The sequence below is a fragment of the Neomonachus schauinslandi genome, chromosome 7 (genome assembly GCF_002201575.2).
Source record: "Neomonachus schauinslandi chromosome 7, ASM220157v2, whole genome shotgun sequence".
NCBI lineage: Eukaryota > Metazoa > Chordata > Mammalia > Carnivora > Phocidae > Neomonachus > Neomonachus schauinslandi.
Window position 1 is genome coordinate 100,920,448 of NC_058409.1, and position 22,769 is coordinate 100,943,216.

At 44.0% G+C, this 22,769-nt stretch overlaps 1 protein-coding gene across 1 annotated transcript in view; it reads right to left on the bottom strand.

The window, feature by feature from the left end:
* Window positions 1-218: 218 nt before the first annotated feature.
* Window positions 219-22,769, bottom strand: part of TTC1 (tetratricopeptide repeat domain 1) — a 49,812-nt gene continuing 27,261 nt past the window's right edge. The window contains exons 5-8 of the mRNA XM_021697881.1: window positions 17,243-17,279; window positions 12,363-12,511; window positions 10,344-10,398; window positions 219-840 (exon numbers count right to left, since the gene is read on the bottom strand). Coding sequence (XP_021553556.1) covers window positions 707-840; window positions 10,344-10,398; window positions 12,363-12,511; window positions 17,243-17,279 — 375 coding nt within the window. The 3' untranslated portion in view covers window positions 219-706. The remainder of the gene's footprint in view (window positions 841-10,343; window positions 10,399-12,362; window positions 12,512-17,242; window positions 17,280-22,769) is intronic.

A 22,769-nucleotide genomic window follows, 5' to 3' on the forward strand; every position in this document is an offset into this window, starting at 1 on the left:
AACCTGAAGAAGCCCAAGACAGTTTGTGAGGTGGAGTTTCTGCGTTCTAGCACGTGGTAGAACAGTCACTTCTTCAAGATCATCTTCGAGGTGGCAACTAAGACTTTGGGCAGACTTGTGGACTCCGGTAACACTCAGCAATACTGCTCCCGAAGCCAGAGAAGCCTTCTGCTTTAGCTGTCATTATGGGGACAAAATTCACAAGCCAGCTCAGACCGTCACAGAAAGCGTTTATTTACCACAGAAGAAACCAGGAGACGCCGGAGCCCATGCCCGGCAGCCTGGGCGGTGTGAGTCATCAGGGACAGGGGACAGCAGGCGGGAACCCCAGGAATCATGTTCGGGCAGTCTCCGACTGGCAGGTCTGCTCGGGCCGGGGGACGCTCTGGCTGGGCTCGCGTGTATAGCTCAGGGAGGTCAGCTTTGACAAGCAGGCTTCGTCCCGGACAAAGCCAAGGACAGCCAGAACCAAGGGCAACAGCTGCAGACACCACCTTAAAATGGGAATCAAATTAGGCTTATGACATCAGAAGTGCATTTCACCCTGATCAGAAAACAAGAGGGAAAAGGGAAAACTGGGCCCCAGTGGACAGCCTGTCTTTGAGATAAAATGCTTTTAATTTATATATTGGCAGGGCCTTCCCCCTTGTTAATAGCAAGCAGCACACAATCTCCAAGCCAGCTTTACAAGCTACTGTTAACTTTGTTATCTGTTATTATTTGGATTTTGAACAAAATTGATGGAGTAGGAACCAGTAGAGGAATCCTGTTTGATCTGGAAATTTTCGGTAGAGAGTCCAAAAGGTCGAAGAACCAAGTTCCCAAGATCTTTTAGTTTACCTGCAATGTAAAAGGGAAAATTCAGATAAATATGGGGAATAAACAGAAGCAGGAAGACCCAACCGATCCTGCCTTACTATCTGACTAGAAAACATAAAGAGCATCTCTCTGCAGTTAAAGAAACTCCTGCTTTTAAAACTGTGAAACCTTTAGTCCCCTCGGCAATGTGGTCACTTCAGGGCTACCCATCCCCACGCCTGTGCTTTTGGAGACGACTGTGAGGGAGCCCTGCTGGTGCCCTCTGGGAAAGCAAAGCTTCCTGTCCAGACTGGCCAGAGCCAACCAAGGACACAAGCCCTGGGATGAGTGATGGCCGGACTGCTGCTCCCGGGGGGTGAAAGTACCCTGCCAGGCCCCAGGGCCTGACGCCGAGGGCAGGGGACCCTCTGAGTCTGTTCTTGGTGGAAAGCTGCAGCCTCCTGCTGAATCTGATCCCACTCGACAGACTGCTACCAAGCCTGGGTTCAGACTCAAGGAAAGCCTGAGCTTCTACACCAAAATCATCATTTCTCGGGAGACGGGGGACTCTTATTCATTTGACAGCACTGCCCACCACAACAGTCCAGTCTCTTTTCCCTAGGATCCAGGCTTTACGCATTAATCACAGGTGAGTTCATGTCCATTAGCCAAAACTGAGACACATGGTATAACCAAGGATTTTTATGCCGATTCTATACATATGAGTGCCACAGAGTTTGTATGTCTCAAGCTGGAGTTTTCAGGACTTCTGAGAGATTTACAGGGACTTATGGGGCAAAGGGCTAGAATATTTGAAACGAAGAGTGTTTTGGAAAATGTTGGCTGGGATAGGTGAATACACAGTTTTGACCCTTCCTGAACTGTTTTCTTGCAGGTCTGTTTCCAATGGAGAGGAGAATGAGGGTCAAAGGGAAAGAAATCCCTAATCGTCGGAGCTACAGGTTCCTTCCCGCCCTCCCACGTGTAGCAGCTTTATCCCTCTGAGGCCTCCTACCTTGAAGAAAAGCCCAGGTAAAGAACTTATAGACACATAACCTTTACATGTCAAGGCATTTTCTCATAATTCATGGAAAGAACTTTTGGTCTCAGTCTAAGATTTAGCTCCCAGAAGCTCACCATATTCTGAGGGAGCTCCCAGAACCCAGGCTGACCATTCTGCAGGCAGGCTTCCCAACCCTAAGCTGAACACAGGTGCGGGGCGCAGTCCATCCCTGCACACGGGTGGCGGCCGCCCAGGGAGGGGCCACACCAAGCACAGAGAGGAGGCGGCGTCCTCGGGCAAGCGGGAGTGCCCCAGAGCCCTGGCAGTCTATCCTGGGGGTGACGAAGGAGGGCGGGAAGCCGAATAAAATGTCACTGATGGCACAAGCCTTGGCTCTTCGGAGTGAGCCAAGTGAGACTGCATCTCAAGCGGTCTTCACCTTGCGCTGCCGGAGGGAGCAGCGCCGCCCGCATGAGCCTCTGTTCGAGGGGCCTCTGTTCGAGGGGCCGCTGGGAGTGGCGGCCGAGGCTGGGGCGCCCCGTGCACGGAGGCGGCCCCTACTCTGGGGCACAGTGGGAGCTACCGAGTAAAGCTGGCTCTCGGCCTTTGCGACGCGCTCAGTCTAGCGGCTGAGGGAGGCGTCCCAGGACAGCCTGCACGCCGCAGCGCTCGAGGGACCGGGGCTGACGGGGCGCCGCAGGGGCACAGACGGAGAGGGACAGGGAGGGCCTTTGGCAGCTTTTCCCTCTACCTGACTGGCTGCAGACCCTGCCCGCCACTCTTCGCTGCACTGACTCTGTGGATGGCACTCAGGAAAACGTGCTTCTCTCACTGCGGGCGGCGCGTCCCCGTCCGTGACCCAGCTCGGGAGGGGCAGACCAGGTACTGTGACAGCCAACGGTGGCTCCTCAGTGGCTTTGCTGGAACTTTCTTAGCACTGCGGTGCTGTGTGAGACTTCCGTCTCTCCTCCACAGGCAGCTGATGGCTCTCCGCCCCAGGCGCCCCTGCAGGTGCTTCCCCAGTCAGTCTCTTGTACTTCGAATCCCATCCTGGCTTCGGTTTCCCTGACGACCCAACCTACACACGAGGCTATGGGTCTTTGTCCTTCCGTTCTCAGCCTTTTTACCATTCCACAATAGTTTCACTCTCTTATCTCCAGAACAGAACAGAACAGAACAGAACACAGGAAGTTCTGCTTGCTCAATGACACAACGGACCGAAGTGCCCGAGACACGTACTAAAGACACACAGTGAAAAAGTCTCTGTGCCAGGGAAGACCTGAGGTTACCAACGGTCCTAAGTTCTCGTGTGTGGCATCTTGCTGTGTGTGGTGGGGACGCAGGGACCGGAGACGGCCACCGCCCCAGAAGAAGCTGCGATGCAATGGGGAAGACCAGCCCTACACACGGAAGCCAGAGGTGCAGAGGTAAGCGGAGACACAGTGTGCCAGGAGAGGTCGTAGGAGGACTCCGTGCCCGGGGGCAGGGAGGACGGGAGATCCGGCAGAGCTTCTCGGGGAAGCGTGTGCACTGGGATCACCAGGCAAGGACAGATAGGACTGCAGCCACCTGAGGCAGAGGGAGTGGGCGTGCAGGCAGACACGGTGTGAATAAATGCATAAGAAGGGCGGGCAAGGGCAGGCAAGGGCAGGCAGTGTGTTCAGTGGGCTCAAAGGCAGGTGGAAGGGCACATCCCGGTGGGTTCTTATGAGCCAGGCCAGAGGTCTGTGGTTCCTGTGCCACAGGGAAGAATGAATCAGAAGAGGAGACCCTGGAGTGAGTGCAACGTCATGGGAAAGAAGCCATTTATTCCCCGAACAAACATCTGAATGTCTAATGCTGGGTAGAGCAGCGCTGAGGGGCGCCTGGCTGGCTCAGTCGGCAGAGCACGCCACTGGATCTCAGGGTTCTCAGTCCGAGCCCCATGCTGGGTGTAGAGATTACTTAAAAATGAAATCTTAAGGGACGCCCGGATGGTTCAGTCAGTCCGTTAAGCGTCCGACTCTTGATTTCGGCTCAGGTCATGATCTCAGGGTCATGAGATTGAGCCCCACGTCAGGCTCCGCCCTCGGTGTGGAGCCTGCTTAAGATTCTCTCTGTCCCTCTCCCTCTGCCCCTCTCCACCTCCTAAAAAAAGTACTACTAATAAAAAAATAAGACCTTAAAAAGAAAAAAAAAGCTCTGAAATCAGACTAAGGCCAGTGAGAACATAAGGGAACAGAGCAAAACATTACGGTATAACCAACAAATTTTTGGTTTCTGAAAACTCATCTTTTGTTATGATAACAGCAGAGAAGCATCTTCAGTAGAGGTCATGCTCATAAATATGTACACAATCACACTGAGTTTTCCTGCTGCTGTTTAGAGTCGGGTTGGACGCGCACAGACTAATGCAGCCTCCTGGTCCCTAAGACAGAATCATTTGCCAAATTAGCCTATCTGCCACCTTTTCCACTGGCTGCCAAATTCTACACCTTCCCTATCTGGGCAGCACTCAGTTAGGTTGCCTTATTTCCACCTGCAGCAGATCCGGCACCATCGCTCAGCCGGAATGTGTCAGCATGTCCCTAACTTAGGATCTCCTCTGTTAGCCTAGACTGCAGGCAAAGAGAAGAGTCCAAAACTGCTTGTGCTCAGACAAGAATGTTTATTGGACGAGAGAACAACCCTTGTCACTGGATCCAGAACTGATAAATACTAGTTTCTATGCCTCCAAGCAACACTGTATCACAGCAACCCAATGGACTCATTATGTGTAACTTCTCTTTGGAGCTACTAATTGTGTCCATTTACCCCGAGGGGAGCCAGGAATGCCATTTGTTTTCACGTCCTTAAGATCCCTGGGGTTTGGGCCCAGTGGGATGCAAGGGAATCCTGACACGGCATTCCCTCTTATGAGGCAGGCGCTAAGCCACAGAAGCGGCCTCTTGCTTTCCTCTGAGGAAAAGGCTTATCAAGAGACAGCACAGAATATGGAAGATAAAATTCACAGCCAAATCAAATGCCTATATGAGCTCTTGGGTGAGCGGAGGCCGAGCTAAGCCTTACCAAGAACTGTCAAAGAAGCGGGAGTGATTCTCCGGAGAGGAGCTGAAGGAGTGACAACCAGGAAAGGACGCATAGAGTAGGGCAGTGAGAATCTACACACTGATACTCCCTGAGGGAATAACTGCAGCAAGGAAGTGGTTCAGAGGCACTCATGTGGCCGGAGTACAAAACACTGCATGTATAGTCTCTAATGAGTATTAGGCAGGGTCGTCGCATGAAGAGAAATATGAAAAAAAAAAAAACCACCCTGGATTTCCAGGGTATCCACATGTATGGCTTCAGCAGTTTTAAGAGTCAGTGACAATGTCACGACTTTCTTGTGACCTTGGGTAAGGGAGCTGATTCTAGAACCCTGTACTATGCAGAGCAGAGAAGCATGTAATGCACAGGGAGAGGCAAAAGAATATGTTCAATCTTTGCCAAGATAATGAATGAATTATTCCTAAGCTCCCTTCTGTAGTTCTTGATCATGGCATCAGACAAGATGGTTTTCTTAAATCAGTTCACAAATGTGCGCTCATGAGGTTGCTAGTGGTCAGGAATGAACACTGGAGAAACTTCAGGAATCAGGAGAGCAGAAGTATGTTCCAAGAAGGTGTAAGGAGGTGATGGTATGAGGGGAAGACCTGGGCCGGATGGTGAACAAGGCCCAGGTGTGTGCTGGAGCAGCCAGGCAGGAAGCAGTGCAGGTGTCCGGGAGAGGAAAGGATTACTGGGCTATGCCCAGTCCCCCCGGTCTCTGGTTCCTTTTAGGGAGTCCGAGAGTTTCAAGGGGTGGCTCTAGGTTTTCCAGGTCAGGACAGGAACCTGGCAGCTCTTGGTTAAGGTAAGAAGAGCAGCATCTCATGGAACGGTTAGAACACAAGCTCCACCAGCGACTGGGATATAACCCCACCCGAGGACCTGGGTGGTAGCCCCTACCCACTTGGTAAATGGTGACAACCTACAGTGAGCTGACTCGATTTCTCCAGTGACAGCTTGTCCAAATAAACACCAGAAATGGAACATAGCAAGGAATGGCTGGCCATAGGGAGCTGTCTGAGATCTCAAGTCTCGTGCATTCTGAAATGTCTTTTTCTTTTTTCTCTGCTGCAGCTACAGCACAAGGACGGAAAGGCAAAACTCAGTGACATGCTGCTTCTGCTCAGGAGGAACTTCTCAGAGCAGAGTGGCTGACCACTCCTTGCCGTATCCCTGCAATGCACCCTCCATCCCCCCTTCTAGGTCCTCTCCTGAGCTGCCTCCACATGGCCCCCACGCATCAGTCACACACCCACACAGCGCTGGATAAACGCGAGTGTGCACCAGAAACATCTAGAGGGGTTGTCGGAACTCAGAGCACTGCGCTCCACCCCGACCTCTGATTTAGTAGGATGGGCATGGAGCCTGAAAACGTGCATTCTGAACGAGTTCTCATGTGAAGCTGGTCTGAGCAATGCATTCTGCGAACCAGCCCCAAAAGATAATTTGCTTTTGTAGCTGGCCAGTGGAATCTTGATCAGGAGCCTGATATTGAAAACTAATTGTGGACACCTGTCTCTAGTGATTGGCGGGACAGGCTGCCCCGGGCGGAGTGTCTCTCTTACGTGATGTGAAAATAGCCCACGTTACTTTTTGGAGAAAGCAAACAACTTTATCTTCCACCTCACAGTTCAATTCAACAAGATGACAAGAGATCAAGGAAGAACTACAAACACACATGTACAGATTCTTAGCAATTCTACTTGTTTGAGATTTCATGGCTGGGCTAGGATATAGGACAACACAATTTACAAACGATGATGACAAAAGTCTTCATCCCATTCTTTTCTATTTGCAACCAAGGCTTATTCAGAGATCTATTAGTATCATCATCTGGCCTCTAAGTACACAGCCCTCGCGCTCATCTCAGTGCCAGGATGAGGCTCACCTCATCGCGCACAGTGTATAGAACCTACCCCAGGAAGGCACTCGTCCGTCTCCCCTTTAAGGTTAAACAGCCATGCTGCCCAAGATGCTCCTGAATGCAGAGCAATACACTAAACATCTGCCCTCAGTGTCCTCCAGCTGAGCAGAGGAGCTTCAGGGATTCTGAAAATGTCTCATCAGTTTTACCTTTGAAACTGTTTTTACTGTTTACCTATGTGGACAAAAATTTAATGAAATCAAAACCAGAAATAAATTAGATACAGATACTCATAAGGCTGTGCCTACCATCTAAATCCGATTTCAAATTTTTATGTTCCTCAAACTTGCCTGGTTATTCTGATTATAATAAATGCTATATATTTGAACTGATACAAATAAAATACCACTCCTTGTTTTCTCTGTTGTGGTTTCATGTAAAATTTTTTTTCTTGCCTTTTTTACTAGCTGTTCTAATTTGGTGTAATCACGTAAGATTTTTTTAAAAAGTTCTCTGGGGCGCTTGGGTGGCTCATTTGGTTAAGCGCCTGCTTTCAGCCTGGGTCGTGATCCCGGGGCCCTGGGATCGAGCCCCGCCATCGGGCTCCCTGCTCAGTGGGGAGCCTGCTTCTCCCTCTCCTTCCTGCTCCTGCCCTCTCTTGCTATCTGTCTCTCTCTCTCTCCAATAAATAAATAAAATCTTAAAAAATAAAAAAATAAAAAGTTCTCCTATTAAAAAAAAAAGTGAAAAATCACTAGATTTGAGCAAAGCCAAATAAATAGGGCATTGGTCACTAACTAGTACTACCAGTCCCTTAAAAAAGCTCTCAGCCTCCTGGGGTGCTCTGTCCAGCACCAATGACCATACCCTAAGTCCTTTTATTTATTTTTTTATTTTTTATTTTTTTAAAGATTTTATTTATTTATTTATTTGAGAGAGAGAGAGAATGAGAGAGAGCACATGAGAGGGGGGAGGGTCAGAGGGAGAAGCAGACCCCCCGCTGAGCAGGGAGCCCGATGCGGGACTCGATCCAGGGACTCCAGGATCATGACCTGAGCCGAAGGCAGTCGCTTAACCAACTGAGCCACCCAGGCGCCCCCCCTAAGTCCTTTTAAACCTTAAATTTCCTGGATTATTACGGCCATGAGGCTAAGCTTCCCAGAGAAAAGGACAAAAGGAAACACACCAGTTGCTCACCAATTTCCTCAAATCTGAAGCCAACATGCTTGTTCTCTGTGATTAGCAAGGACTGCAGCACTATGACTGATGGCCACTCTGGGTCTCCACGCTTGTTCTAATGATATTTCTAAATGATAGGCTAGAAAGGGAGGAGCAAGTATGTTTAGTATGTTCTACCCCCTTCATTATTCCAGTTGGGATTTTTTTTTCCATGGAGGCAACTACAGGGCTCCTCTAACAAAAAGGAAGTCAACTTACTTGACTTGAAAAAGCAAGTCAAAGATTGTTGAACAAACCTAAATAAAAGCTCACCTTGTTAAATAATTACCTAACTTCGTAAATGCCAATGACAAATGGTGTTGAACAGTTTTTCAAATCTTTAACTGCTGGTATTTCAGTAGAAGCCAAGCATTTCCAGGGAAACCAGCACTAAAAATCGTGCAGTCCGCTGCAAAAAGCTTGCTCAGAACATTTAAGGGGTGGCATTGTTTTGCAGAGTGAGTAGCCTCCAAGGATCTCACAGCACATGAAGCACAGTTATGTCATCTGTAACAGGGAGGGAAGAACTCCAGAAAGCTTTTGTGGGGCTGAGATTTCATATAGAGAGTGGTTTCTCCCTTTTAGGCTCTCTGATGGTGGGGAACACCTAGAAGCAATATCTTACTCGTGATCTTTATACTTAGGAAGAAGATAAAGGAGTCTAGCCATTCATACTGTTTCTGTGTAACAACAAACTGACATAATATTTACCAAACAACTTAAACTGTTTAAGTCTGATGAGAGGAGAATTCATTACAGAAGCAACCGAGAACAAATTCAACTTGAGTATTTCAAACGAAGAGGCCAATATAAGTAAAACCCAAAGCCCTGGAGACAGAAACTTCAGCTCATGAGAAGTTAGAGTGACTGAGGCAGCCAGGCAAGGAGAAATGAAGTTTTAATTCCATCTGGAATTGACAATGGCTGCAAGATTCAGTTTATATCCATCCCTTTAGGGTTTCATATTGGCTCAAAAAAATGGACCCAGAGCACAACGCCTAAGGGTCTTCTCCAAGTCCACCATGGCCAGCCCGACATCATCTCTTTCAGCATGAAATACAGCTCAGCTAAGTACACATACTATCTTTTTTCTAAAACAAAAGTCATTGTTAGAATAGGTGGAAAATGCTCTTTTCCCTCTTCTTTGAAGAAAGAGCACCTCCAAAATAATTTTTCTGCTCAAACATAGTGTCAAATTTAAATATGTAAATTAGGGAAAGAGTGTCTTTTGGAAAAACTGGGGAAGGCTCCAGAAGTCTCCCCAACTCTAAAAACAGTTCTCAGCAGGGGCCAGAGGGTTGTGGACTGTTTACATTTTTTTTTTTTAAAGATTTAAAGATTTATTTGTTTGACAGAGAGAGACACAGCGAGAGAGGGAACACAAGCAGGGGGAGTGGGAGAGGGAGAAACAGGCTTCCCACGGAGCAGGGAGCCCGATGCGGGGCTCGATCCCAGGACCCTGGAATCATGACCTGAGCCGAAGGCAGACACTTAACGACTGAGCCACCCAGGCGCCCCATGGAGACGGCTTCTTCTCAGTCAGCTCTGCGAGCAGAGTGATCCTTTGGAAAATATGTTCAAATGGCCAAGCTCAATTTATTTTAAGATTTTTTCCTTTAGGCCCATGTGATTGCAATATATTAAATTCAGTTCACATGGTGGATTTAGAAAATACTCATTAAGGAAGAATACAAAACAGATCTTGAGCAGGGAAGTATCAGGTTATGAGCACAATATACTGGGCAGGTGTCTGTCCAAGAACCTTTACTCCCCTTAGTCAAGCAGACTATTCATGGGGGGCTTCTCTGATTCCAACTATAACATGCTTTGGCAGGTACGAGAACTAAACCATTAGTCCATCCTCCCCGAGCTCCACTCAGTCTTCTGTCCCCTCACTATTTACTCCTAATTGCTGCCCTCTTGTGTCTTCTCAAACACTAATGGGACTCTCAAGGCCATTTTCAAAACAAACATTCCCTTGGTTCTGACATGGTTTTGACTTGCAGTAGCTGTATTCTAATGAAATTAAAAACTTAAGTTGTTTATTCAATGAAGAAACTCAACTGTTTTCATGTAATACATGATCTGAAATAGAGGTTAGTGGGATCCCAGGTTGAATCATGTTTGCATTCTTGAAGGCAGGAAAATTTCTCAGGAAAAACAAAATAGAAGTTTAGTTTTTCAAAAGCTGACATCCTCTCTTGAGAAGCCACTCTAACCCTTCTGGAGTCAAAGACAGCTCAGACCTTGTTATGGCTCATACAACAAACGATGGGCCCCAAAGCTATTTCTAACTGTTGTGTTCTCCTCCAGCAAATCCCAAATCTTGCTGTCCCTCACCCCTGCCTCCTAGCTACTAGGGTCATGGGAAAGTAAGGGAAGCAAACTTACCTAACATCTCTGCCTTTAGCCTTTCATTACGTTCTTCAATCTGTTTAGGTAATCTCTGAGGGGAAAAGAGAAGCAAGGGCTGGTGAAAAATCTTTTGGCTTTATTTTGAATTTGAGAAACAAGCTTAACGTGAGTCAGATCGGATGATGTACATATATAAGATCCTATTAAATACAGAAAAAAACAAGTATTTGTGGGTGAGCTACACAAACAGGGGTTTTGTTTGGTTCACTGCTCTATTCCCAGTTCTTGGCACAGTGGCCCAGGGAGGACCTCAATAAAAATTTGGTAAATACATAGACAAAAAAATTTCTGAAAGAATACATTCCAGATGTTTACATTGGTATATTTAGGTGGTGGGATTATGGGTTATATATTTTTAATTTTTTGGCTGACTTGTATTTTTTAACTTGAAGTCCTTTCTTAGTATAATCTAAGTTGTTGAGAAGGGGTCAGATCAATATTGGATGTCCCTAAATGAATCACCTACTCAGGGTTTTTCAGTCTTGGCACTACTGATATTCTGGACTAGGTAATTCTTTGTTGTGAGGGCTGTCTTATGCATTGTAGGAGGTTTAGAGCATTCTTGGCCACTAGATGCCAAGAGTACCATTCCAGTCATGCCAATCAAAGTGTCTCCAGACACTGCCAAATGTCCCTGGAAACCAAATCATCCCACTTGAAAACCAATGATCTAGATTAGAGTCTTTATTGTATAGCTGCTTTTAGCTCTGTAATTGGCCCTAAGTACTCTGCAATTTTAGTAACAACCCAGTTATAATAATTCAAAATAAAACAAATTCGTTATGCATATAACAACTGACATAAAAGGCTCCCTTTTACAGAAGGTTTAGAACCAATGTGACAAGAATAAAGGCTACCAAGAGTTTGGCTAAGATTTTAAGAACTCTATTCCCCTTCCTTGTGTCAAATTTAAGTCAATCCTACCACCATCAGAGATGTTAAAAGTCAGATAAAGGATTAAAACCAATTTCAAACTGCTAATGTCTTTTAATGATCCAAACCAGTCTATCTCCCATTATTCCCCTTCTGGATAAATAAAAGATCAGTTATTATTGAAGGAAGAGAGTACAAGCGGGAGGGGCAGAGACGGAGAGAGAATCTTTTTTTTCTTTTTAAGATTTTATTTATTTATTTAAGACAGAGAGAAAAAGAGAGAGAGAGAGAGAGAGAGACTGAGAGCAAGCATGAGCAGGGGGGAGGGGCAGAAGCAGGCTCCCCGCTGAGCAGGGAGCCTGACATGGGGCTCGATCCCAGGACCCCAAGGTCATGACCTGGGCCTAAAGCAGCTGCTTAACCGACTGAGCCACCCAGGCCAGAGAGAGAATCTTAAGCAGACTCCCTGAGGAACCCAACGCGGGGCCTGATCTCGAGACCCTGAGATCATGACCCCAACTGAAACCAAGAGTCGGATGCTCAACTAACTGCACCATCCAAGCGCCCCTGGAGTTATTTTTAAGGGGAAAAAAAACCAGTAACATTTTGCTAATTGACAACTGACACAAAAATATTATGTTTATTAGAACCAAGAGGATCTGTAGTGCCATGGACAAGAGTAAGAGTAATTTTAAGAAAGATAAGAAGGCTAATCTGGAATATATTTAATTGGAAGTATGCTGGCCATATGATAGTAAATAGAAACTTGGTGACTGAAAAGGATGGGCAGAAAACCAGAAGTTTATTACCTCTAATATATTACTCAGACTCATTTTGGACTAAACTGTACAAGATTTCCTTAGTCTAATAATGAAACTGAGTTCTCATTAATCCTACAGATTAAAGGTTTACACAGTTAACACTTAAAGAATGGAGATTAAATGGTACATGGTCACAGAGGGTCTGTGACCACCACTTCAAAGTTAGATCTCGCATATATTTTGATAAGCCCTTAAAAATATACCAATGGAAGGTAGTCGGGTCCCAGAGGATTATCTAAGATTCAATGAGTAGCAACACAGGGAACAGAACAAAAAATATTTTTTTAAAAATTAGGTTTACCATGCAAGCTTCTCTTGCTTGATGTATGGATGGATCTTTTTCTAAAATGGATTTATAGTCCTCCAGGGCTTCATCTAGCTTGTCCGTTTTCTCGTACAACTCCGCTCTTCTCAGTATTGCCCTGATATAGCAGGGGTTTAACTGAATTGCTGTAAAAAGAGAAGAAATCATTGTTACTATGAAGAAAAAGGGCCTGCCTGTGCCCAGCTGTATTGTGTTTCTTTATTAACCACCCGCCAAGGGTCTAAAAGGAAGAGTCATTTGTCAAAGACTACACCTGGCACTGACATACTTTCTCCGTAAAGGGCAAGGCAACACATAATTTCCGCTTTGCAGGACAGACCATTCTGTCACAACTACTCATCCCTGCTACTGTAGCACAAAAGAAACCACAAACCATTTAGAAGAAAATAAAGATGGCTGTCCTCCAAGAAACCTTTGTTTATGGACACTGAACTTTGAATTTCATATAATTTTCCTATGTCACAAAATATTTTTTTTTTTTAAAGATTTTATTTATTTATTTATAGGACAGAGAGAGACACAGTGAGAGAGGGAACACAAGCAGGGAAAGCGGGAGAGGGAGAAGCAGTCTTCCCGCAAAGCAGGGAGCCCGATGCGGGGCTCGATCCCAGGACCCTGGGATCATGACCTGAGCCGAAGGCAGACGCTTAACGACTGAGCCACCCAGGCGCCCCATATTTCTTTTTTGATTTCCAACCATTTAAAAATGTAAAACCATTCTCAGCTCGGGGGCTGTACACAAGCAGGTGGCAGGTTGAGTTTGGCTTGGTGGCTGTAGTATACGAAAGTTCTGTTTTCACATACTTGCCCTTTGTCTAGTTTGGAACAGGCCAGAACACAGAGCCCTCATGCACAGTGCAAAAGTGAGAGAATCTGAAGGTACAAATTAAAGAATTGAGGGAAAATAGTTTGGTGGCAGACTCTGCTATCATTCTCTTTTTTCTAGGCCTCAACACCCGAGGTTATGCCTTGACTACTGAGGTTACATTTTTAGCTAAACCCTCACTGTTCCTTCAGACTTCGTTCCAACACCTTTAGGTCACCGATGCATAATATCCTTTCCTTTATCCAGCAATGACTGCCCTTCTAAACATCCTTTGCCCATGTTTTGGATCAACTGTACTGCATTTCTCCTATTCTTTTGAGTTGTTTTTTTTTCTGTTAGAAAGCAAGGTCATGGCTCCATAACTTTTTTTCTTCAAGTAATATACTCAATTTTTATTCATTCATGTTTTCAGTAACTGTTTCTTTAGTACCTAATATCTGTACCTCATGCAGTATATCTCTGGAGTATAGTGGTAAACAAGACAGACAAAGTCCTCCTTCTCACAAAGCTTTAAGCTATTCTAGTAGGCTAGAGGAGACAGCATACAGGCATATAATTTCAGACAGTCACAGCGCTATATAGAAAAAATGAAACAAGGTAAGTAAATGCAAGTGAAAGGGGAAATAAGGTAACTTCAGATAGCAGTCGAAGACTATGAAAAGGGAATATCTGAGGGAGGCCAGCCATTTGAAAGGAGAAGTGTACCAGGAAGAGGGACCAACAAGAGTAAAGGCTCCAAAACAATAACAACCTTGGCATATTAGTGACTAGGCTCAGGGCTGGGGAACGGGTAAGGCTGAAGATATGGGCAAGGACCAGAGCGTGGAGGCCTTGCTGGCCAGGGAAAGGAGCGTACACTTTTTCCTAAGTGTGACGAGAAGGCACAGGAATGGCTGCCAGCAGACTAAAGACATCATCTGATTTAGAGCTTTAAAGGACTCCTTGGGCTGCAGTGTGGAGGGCAAGAATGAAAGCAGTGAGGTGGCTGGCAGCCTACTGCAGTGGTCCGGATGACAGAGACTGCTGGCTAAGCTGGTTGTTGTGGAGAGGGAGAGAAAAGGCCACATTAAATATATGTCTTTGAACTAGAGCCCAGAGGACTTGCTAATTAATTATGTGGAATGAAAGAAAGAAAATAAGCAAGTGAATGGATGGTAATGCCATTTATAAGAATGAAAAAACCGAACTGCAAGTTGTTTGTGGGTATGTGGGTGAGGGGACTGGGGAGGCCCCAGTCTGTTCTGGGCACCTTAAATCTTCAATGCTTACCAGACATCCAAGAATATTGAGATGTCAAGTTTGCAATGGGATACAGGGGGTCCAGACAACAGGAAAGAGCTGAAGATATAAACTGTAGATGGCATTTAACATTTCAGAACTGGATGAGATCATACAAGGAAAATTTATAGAGGGAAAAAAAAGAAGAGGGCTCTATGTGGGACTAAGATCTAGCGACTTTAAAAATGTCAAGGCTGACATAGAAGCCAGCAAAACAGAGTAAGGAATAGCCAATGAAACAAGAAAAAAAAATGAGGAATGATACACTGTATTAAATGCTTTGGGGAGATGAGTAAAGAGAGGATAGAGAAGCCACTATTGAGTTGAGCAAGATGAAGTGGTGGGTGATGTTTACAAGATGAGTTTCCAGTGGCATGGAACAGAAGCCTAGTGGATATGGAATGAGGAGAGAATGGGAGAAGACAAAGTAGACACAGCAAGTATAGATTACTGTTGTGATGAAGAGGATCAGAGAAATGGTACAGTAGTTTGGGGGGGCGGGCGGGATACTGGTTCAGGAGAAGGTTTTCTGAAGGAACCCAAATCCCTAACATTTCAACTTTACATGCAGTCAACCTCCCCTTAGTCTGGTACATCATATTCTCTTAAAATATCCCCAACTGCAATATCATAATATCCACAGGAAAAGTTCTCCAGTGACTTCTATTATATCTTTTAAAAAAGTCAACCCCTAATTTACATTTTCACCCAGATACTGCCTCCTTTTCAACTAGTGGATAATTTCTAACAATGCAAATATATATTGAAGAGAAAGAACTTGTTCCAAGATCACTTTATAAAAACCTCTAAAATCAACATAGCATCCTAAACATGTGATTTTCTTTCCCAATCCATATGAAGAGAATGAACTTTAACTTTATGCCAAAGCTGAAGAGTCTAAGGTGAGTGGTATTAAATATTATTCCATGTGACTAGTGCTAACGAGCTCCAATATGACCTCAGGAAGATGCTGTTAAGTCCTCTGAAGGTTTGTGAACTGTGTCTGGAGTACTGGAGTGAGGGGGGGAAGGGACCTTAATACAAATAAACCATACTACTGTCAATGATTTTGCCTGTGGGTACAAGGTACGCAGCCCATAATGACTATGTATAAGCACATGAGTATTAGTTTAAGCAAATCCCAAAACCAACCTCGAAAACACTTTCCTCCACTTCCTCTCATTTTCTGGGCAAGGCTCCTACACTTGGGGGTACAGCTAGAAATGAACTATGTTTCCTAGTGTATGCCTTGGTAATCAGGCTTACAAGGCATTTTCTCATGATTTGGTTACAGAAAAAGAGGTCTGAACATCAGTAACTTGTTCCTAATTTAAACTCGAGCCTAATTTAAACTTGAGCCACACGTCTCACATAAATTAAGGTTAAACACCTTCCTCCAAACAAAATAGCACATTCAGAATTAGTTCCAGCCCAACATATAATAGATCAAAAGTACTTCGCTAGATTCAAAGGTACTAACAGTTTCATTCAGATACCAAGAAATACCAACTATAAAGAAAGAAAGCCAACAGAGGTGATTAATTAATGTAAAGAAAAAAAAAAAGGAGAGGAATTCATGCTGAGCAGGAGTAGGACCAGATACATACAAGGTTCTTTCTAACTCTTCAATTCTGAGAAAATATTATCCAAAGATGGAAGAGTAGCAGGATGCAAGGAAAAGTGATTATGTGTGTTCTCCAAAACCAAGCTGGGCAGAAAGGCAAGACAAGGATCTGGCCATCAGGAAATCTCTGGATAAAAACCAAACCAAGCAAGCAACCAACCAAAGCCCCAAAAGAGATCCTATGGCTGGGAGCGTCTCTCTAAGTTGGTGGGATGAAAAGACTGTAATGGAACTCAGGTATCAGAGAGCAAAGTCTCGGTTCATTGTGTGGAACCTGAAAAGGTAATTAAAATGATGACAAATGGGTCTGGAAGAATTTCTGCACGTGAAGAGAGTACCAATTCCCTAACAGAAGCTGCCCCTCCCCGCGGCTACAGCCCCCGCCCCGAACACACAGATCCAGACGCCCTAGCAGCACCTAAGATCTTCAATTTCAATCCCCAAGGAAAGTAATTTAGACACTACAGGAAGCAAATTCTGTTCCACGAGTTTCTGTTGCCAAGGCAGCTTTGAATTTTTCTTCACATATTTACTAATACAGGATAAACTGAGAGAACTATCCATTCAAACGCATGTTTATGTGAAGATGACTACTACACAGCACCTCTAAGAAGGCTGAACTATAAAACTTCTTCTTTAAAAGTCCCAGAGTAAGGGTATACACATATACAAATATGGCTGACCCTTGAACAATGCGAGGGGGAGGGGGTGTTAGGGGTGCTGACCCCCAACCCCCACGCAGCCAAAAATCCACATATACCTTTTGACTCCCCCAAAACTTGATTACTAATAGCCTACTGTTGACCTGAAGCCTTACCAGTAACGGAGAGTTAACACGTACTATGTATGTTCTGTGTATTATATACTGTATTCTTACAGTAATGGAAACTAGAGAAAAGAAAATGTTATTAAGAAAATCATAAGATTTTCTTAAAATATCCCCACTGTATCCCCACACATTTAGGGTTCTTTGTTGTATTTATTCAGAAAAAAAAAAAAAAAATCCATGTATAAGTAGATCCATGCAGTTCAAACCCATGTTGTTCAAGGGTCAACTACATACATCTATTTGTCCAGCTGAGGTAATGCTCTTGTATGTTAACATATAACAAGACTAAAAAGTTGTACCTTTGTTGCAATCACTGATGGCCATCTCTTTCTTGTCCTAAAATGAAACATAACATTAGTATGTGTCACCCTAGTTCAATCTTAATGGCCCGAAGGCTCAATGACATAAGTTGATCATTAATAACTGCTTATGGAGATGCACAATTGCTCTTTAAAGAAATCACATGAAAACATGCATGTTACTTCCAAGCTAAAATTCAAAGTATGGTGACAGCTCTGATGTGAAAGCCTCCTAGAAACAAATTATTCAAGGAGTTTCTTCCTAACATCTTTAAAGACTATTGCAATTGACCTATTACATTTCCAAGGCACTTCACCATTAGAATGCTGATACTGAGGGGCGCCTGGGTGGCTCAGTCGTTAAACGCTCAGGTCATGATCCCAGGGTCCTGGGATTGAGCCCCGCATCGGGCTCCCTACTTGGTGGGAAGCCTGCTTCTCCCTCTCCCACTCCCCCCTGCTGTGTTCCTGCTCTATCTCTCTGTCAAATAAATAAACTCTTCGAAAAGAAAAAAAAGAACGCTGATACTGAGACCCATTATGATCAATAAGCAGGGCAAATGACTGAATATGAGTAACTGTTCATAACTCTTCTCCTTGGCTAGCTGTTATATTATCACACCCAAAGTGGTATCTTCTAGAAAGTATACAGATGGTCCATCATAGACACAGTGTGGTTTGTCATTAGTTTCTGTTACAAATCTTTTTTTTTTTTTAAGATTTTATTTATTTATTTGACAGAGAAAGAGAGAGAGCAAGCAGGGGCAGGAGCAGAGGAAGAGGGAGATAATCTCCAACAGACTCTGAGCTCAGCTCTGAGCCCAAGGCAGGGCTCAATCCCAGGACCCTGAAATTATGACCTGAGCTGAAACCAAGAGATGGACACTTAACTGACTGAAACACCTAGGCGCCCCTTGGTTATAAATCTTAATTTATCCATTGATAAAACAAAAATAGAAAACAATCCATGAAATAAGATATCTAATTTACCTTGCTCAATCTAGAAGCACGGCACAGGGAGAAGAACACTGGATGTCTAAAGAACTAGATTGTAATTCCAGCTCTGACACTAATTTGCTATTTGGCCCCTGAAGCTCTAAAATGTCTATTTTCCCCAAATTAGAAGTTTTCTACAATATACAGAAATGTTAATTCAAATAAATGTTCAACAGGGGTGTCTGGGTGCCTTAGTCAGTTGAGCATCCAACTACTGACTTTGGCTCAGGTCATAATCTCAGGGTTGTGAGATTGAGCCCTGCATTGGGCTTCATGCTCAGCAGGAGATCTACTCTTTGTGCTTTGGATATAAATAGCCATATTTAAACAAGGGGTATTGTTTTTTGCTCTGCCCCACCCCTCACATGCGTGCACATACGCTAATAAATACATTTTTTTTTTAAAGATTTTATTTATTTATTTGACAGAGAGAGAGATAGTGAAAGAGGGAACACAAGCAGGGGGAGTGGGAGAGGGAGAAGCAGGCTTCCTGCCGAGCAGGGAGCCCAATGCAGGGCTCGATCCCAGGACCCCGGGATCATGCCCTGAGCTGAAGGAAGACGCTTGACGACTGAGCCACCCAGGCGCCCCATAAATAAATAAATCTTAAAAAAAAAGAAAAAGAAAAAGAATAAATGTTCAATACTTCCCATAATGGCTACTGTAGAAAATACTAAATATTTTGAACAGTATTTTAGAGCAATGTCTATCAAACTGAGTTTCAGAATTCAGTCAAAATTTCAGGATGGGGAGTGACTATCATGAGTACAGGATTTCCTTTTGGGGTCATGAAAAAGTTCTAGAACCAGATAGTGGTGATGGCTGCAAAATATTGTGAACATATTTAATGGTACTGAATTGTATCGTTTAAAACAGTTAAAATGGTAAATTTTAGGTTATTTGCATTTTACCCATAACAAACAAAAAAGGTTCCAGAGTCATCTGGGAGGCACTAACTATATCATACCTCTTCCAATGTTGATCATTACCAATTCACATATTAAAAGCTCTATGAAGTCCTGTAGTAAAGAAATCTGTATAACTTTGGGTAAGTCAGTATTTTCCCAATTTACCATATTTCTATAAATCTAAGACACACAATTTCATATTTTAAAGTTTCTGAAATAGGAGTAAATCTTTATAACTTATGTGTACACTTGTGGTGGTATTCTTTGTGCCCCTAAGAGAGCACTAAGTTGCAGTGCATCTTATCAATAATCAGCCTCTGCAGATCAAGGAATTACGGTATTTTACTGTGGAATCCTTTGTTTGAGGTCGTAGTCTACTAACCCCTCAGGTATTATCTGCTGCTAAGAGTGTTAGTCTCCAAAGTGCCATGTATAAAAAAAATCAGAACCTATTTACCATCCTTTCATAACTTACATAAGATACACACACCACAATGTATATAAGATATAAGGACAAGTTTAAAAACTTAGGGTCTATACTTTTAGGGCTTTGTCTGCTCTTGTACAGCCAAGCTTAGAGCAGAAACTCTGCCGTAACTCCAGTTTGCCTTTTCTCCCCAGATGTGAAATGTAAAGTTTGGTCAGGGTCACTCAGTCAGGCAGGGCTGCTGAGCCTGCATGTGCCTTTCAGAAATTTTTCTTAAAGCAGTTAACCCACCACTTCTTGAAAAACTCAGAATATGCTCCTTAAATCACTTCAGTGCTTTAATCCTGGAAGTTTTTATGTCTCTAACTATAGAGTTTTCTTAAAATATTAAGAGTACAACTTAAAAGAATAAAACAAAACAAAACATGCACCAACAAACCTATCCTTCGTATAGGAAACAGTCACAGAACAATTCTCTTCTGAGTTCTCCTCAGATGTGACAGACAAAAGACCAGCAAGACCATATACATTTTCCTAATTTAAGAACTGGTCGATTACGCTAGCTCAACCCAATCAGTAACTTGTCAACTGTGGAAACAAAGAATTCCAAATCCCAGGAGCCAAATGGGCCTTTTCCTGAAATTGAAGATATCCTTGATCTCATTTCATAATGTCAGTTTCCAGTTTGAGAATGTGACAAGATGTCTCCAAGAAGCAAAAGCAAAAGGTAAGATTTTTTCCAACTAAGTGTGAATTCAGATAAGTGGTAGAATATGTTAATGAATATTGTTCTATGTAAACTTAAAACAATTGTTTTTTTTTTAAAGATTATATTTATTTGACAGAGCGAGCGAGCCAGAGAGCACAAGCAGGGAAATGGCAGAGGGAGAGGGAGGAGCAGGCTCCCCTCTGAGTGGGGATTGATCCCAGGACCCTGGCATCATGACCCGAGCTGAAGGAAGATGCTTAACCGACTAAGCCACCCAGGCGCCCCTATTTTATTCTAACACAAAATGTGTTTGTATATTCTAGAATTATTTCTTCTCGCATTCCATATGAATCACTCTAAAAATACTTCACCTTAGAAACTGTATCCAATAATAAAACATACAAGTTTAGACATACAAACAAAACAAACCCTTTCCTCATGTCCAATTATTCAAGTATTCCCCATCCCACCCCTTTAAAAAAAAAACCTAGTCATCAAAAGTGACTTTGGTAGAGGCACTAGAGAATTTCAGGCAACTAGAGAAAGTGATATAAATACCTGATATAAACAAACAAAAAACCCACTTAACCAATCTTGACCTTGCTTTTTTTTTTTTTTTTAAGATTTTTATTTATTTATTTGACAGAGAGACACAGCCAGAGAGGGAACACAAGCAGGGGGAGTGGGAGAGGGAGAGGGAGAAGCAGGTTTCCTGTGGAGCAGGGAGCCCGATGCGGGGCTTGATCCCAGGACCCGATCCCAGGCTCGATCCCATGACCCAGGGATCATGACCTCAGCCGAAGGCAGACGCTTAACGACTGAGCCACCCAGGTGCCCCTGACCTTGCTTTGTGGCTGCTTAAAGGTATGCTAAATAAACTACTCTTTGTCCTTTGGATATAAATAGCCATATTTAAACAAGCGGTATTTTTTCCCCCCAAAACTTTCACATAATTTCAATCCATTAAAATTGACTATGTTGACTAAATAGGACTATGTTGACTAAGTAGACAAATCAACAACAAACTTTTATTTTTATTTATTTCAAAAAAATATTTTGAGAGAGAGAGAGAGAAAGACAGGGCGCCCATGGGCAAGCACAGGAAGGGGTGAGGGTGGGCATGGCAGAGGGAGAAGCAGGCTCCCCACTGAGCTGGGAGCCCAATGTGGTGCTCACTCCCAGTAAATAAGGTTAAGGTATAGGCAGGGAGAAGTAGGGGGCCCCTGGCTGGGCTCTGAAACTATTCCCGGCAGGAAGAAGTGCTAAGCCAGAGTGAACAAGGAATAAGGAAACCTGACCACCTGGCCTCCGATGTTAGGGAGTACTTTTCTTTGGTGGCTACACTGCATCATAGAAAATGGCCAAACCTCAAAGAATTAAGTCATTAAGGACGCTATCAATAGTCCATGCTCAAACCAAGATGGCACAAGAAGCTCAAGGCCACAAGCTTCCTGGTCAGTTCTCAATAAAAGACTGCACTAAAAGCCCTGTAGCAACCCTGTCAGGACCCCTCTCCCTCTAGAGAGCTTCTTCTTTGCTTTCTGCTCTCACCTTCACTTAATAAACTTTCACTTCACTTCACCCTTTTGTGTCCGCGAGATTCATTCTTTGACTCCATGAGACAAGAACCCTGCGATCCTCTAACACCAGGACCCTGAGATCATGACCTAAGCCCAAGGCAGACACTTAACCAACTGAGCCACCCAGGTGCCCCCAAACCTAACTTTTAGTACCAACATGGTACAAAACCAATACAACGCACATTAGCCTCCATTAACTCTGTTATACTCGGTTCTCAATCCTTTGGAAATACAAAATGCTCTTGAACTTTCCCTGACACCTATTTTACATTTAGGGGCACCTCTCATCCCAACTGTTGGACATTTCTCCCTGTGTCCACACTTTCGACAGAGAATCAGAATCCTAGCAATAAGCATTTCAAGTCCAGAGTTTTAATCGGTGTTTCCCTCTCCCTTTGAATCTTTATCGAGAATTCCAGAGACTTAAAATAAGCAGCTGCAGCTATTCTAGAACATGTACTACTTGGCTTTTTGCTTCATTAACCTGCCTTAGTTTGGTGGAGACTTTGTCAGCCTTCCTCCAATGAAAATGTTCAATCAGAGACTCTAATAAGGAATGTTCGCAGTAATCTGACTCAGATTTTTTTTTTTTTTGAAGATTTTATTTATTTATTTGACAGAGAGAGAGACAGCGAGAGAGGGAACACAAGCAGGGGGGTAGTTGGAGAAGGAGAAGCAGCCTTCCCGTGGAGCAGGGAGCTCGATGCGGGACTCGATCCCAGGACCCTGGGATCATGACCTGAGCCGAAGGCAGATGCTTAACGACTGAGCCACCCAGGCGCCCCCTGACTCAGGTTTTTCAAAATACTTTTCTATCTTTCCTATGCCCTTTACATCAGGGAAATACATGCGCAGGAAAAGGGAGGCAGCAACTTTAAGCCCCTTTTCTTCTCTTTTTTAAAAAGAT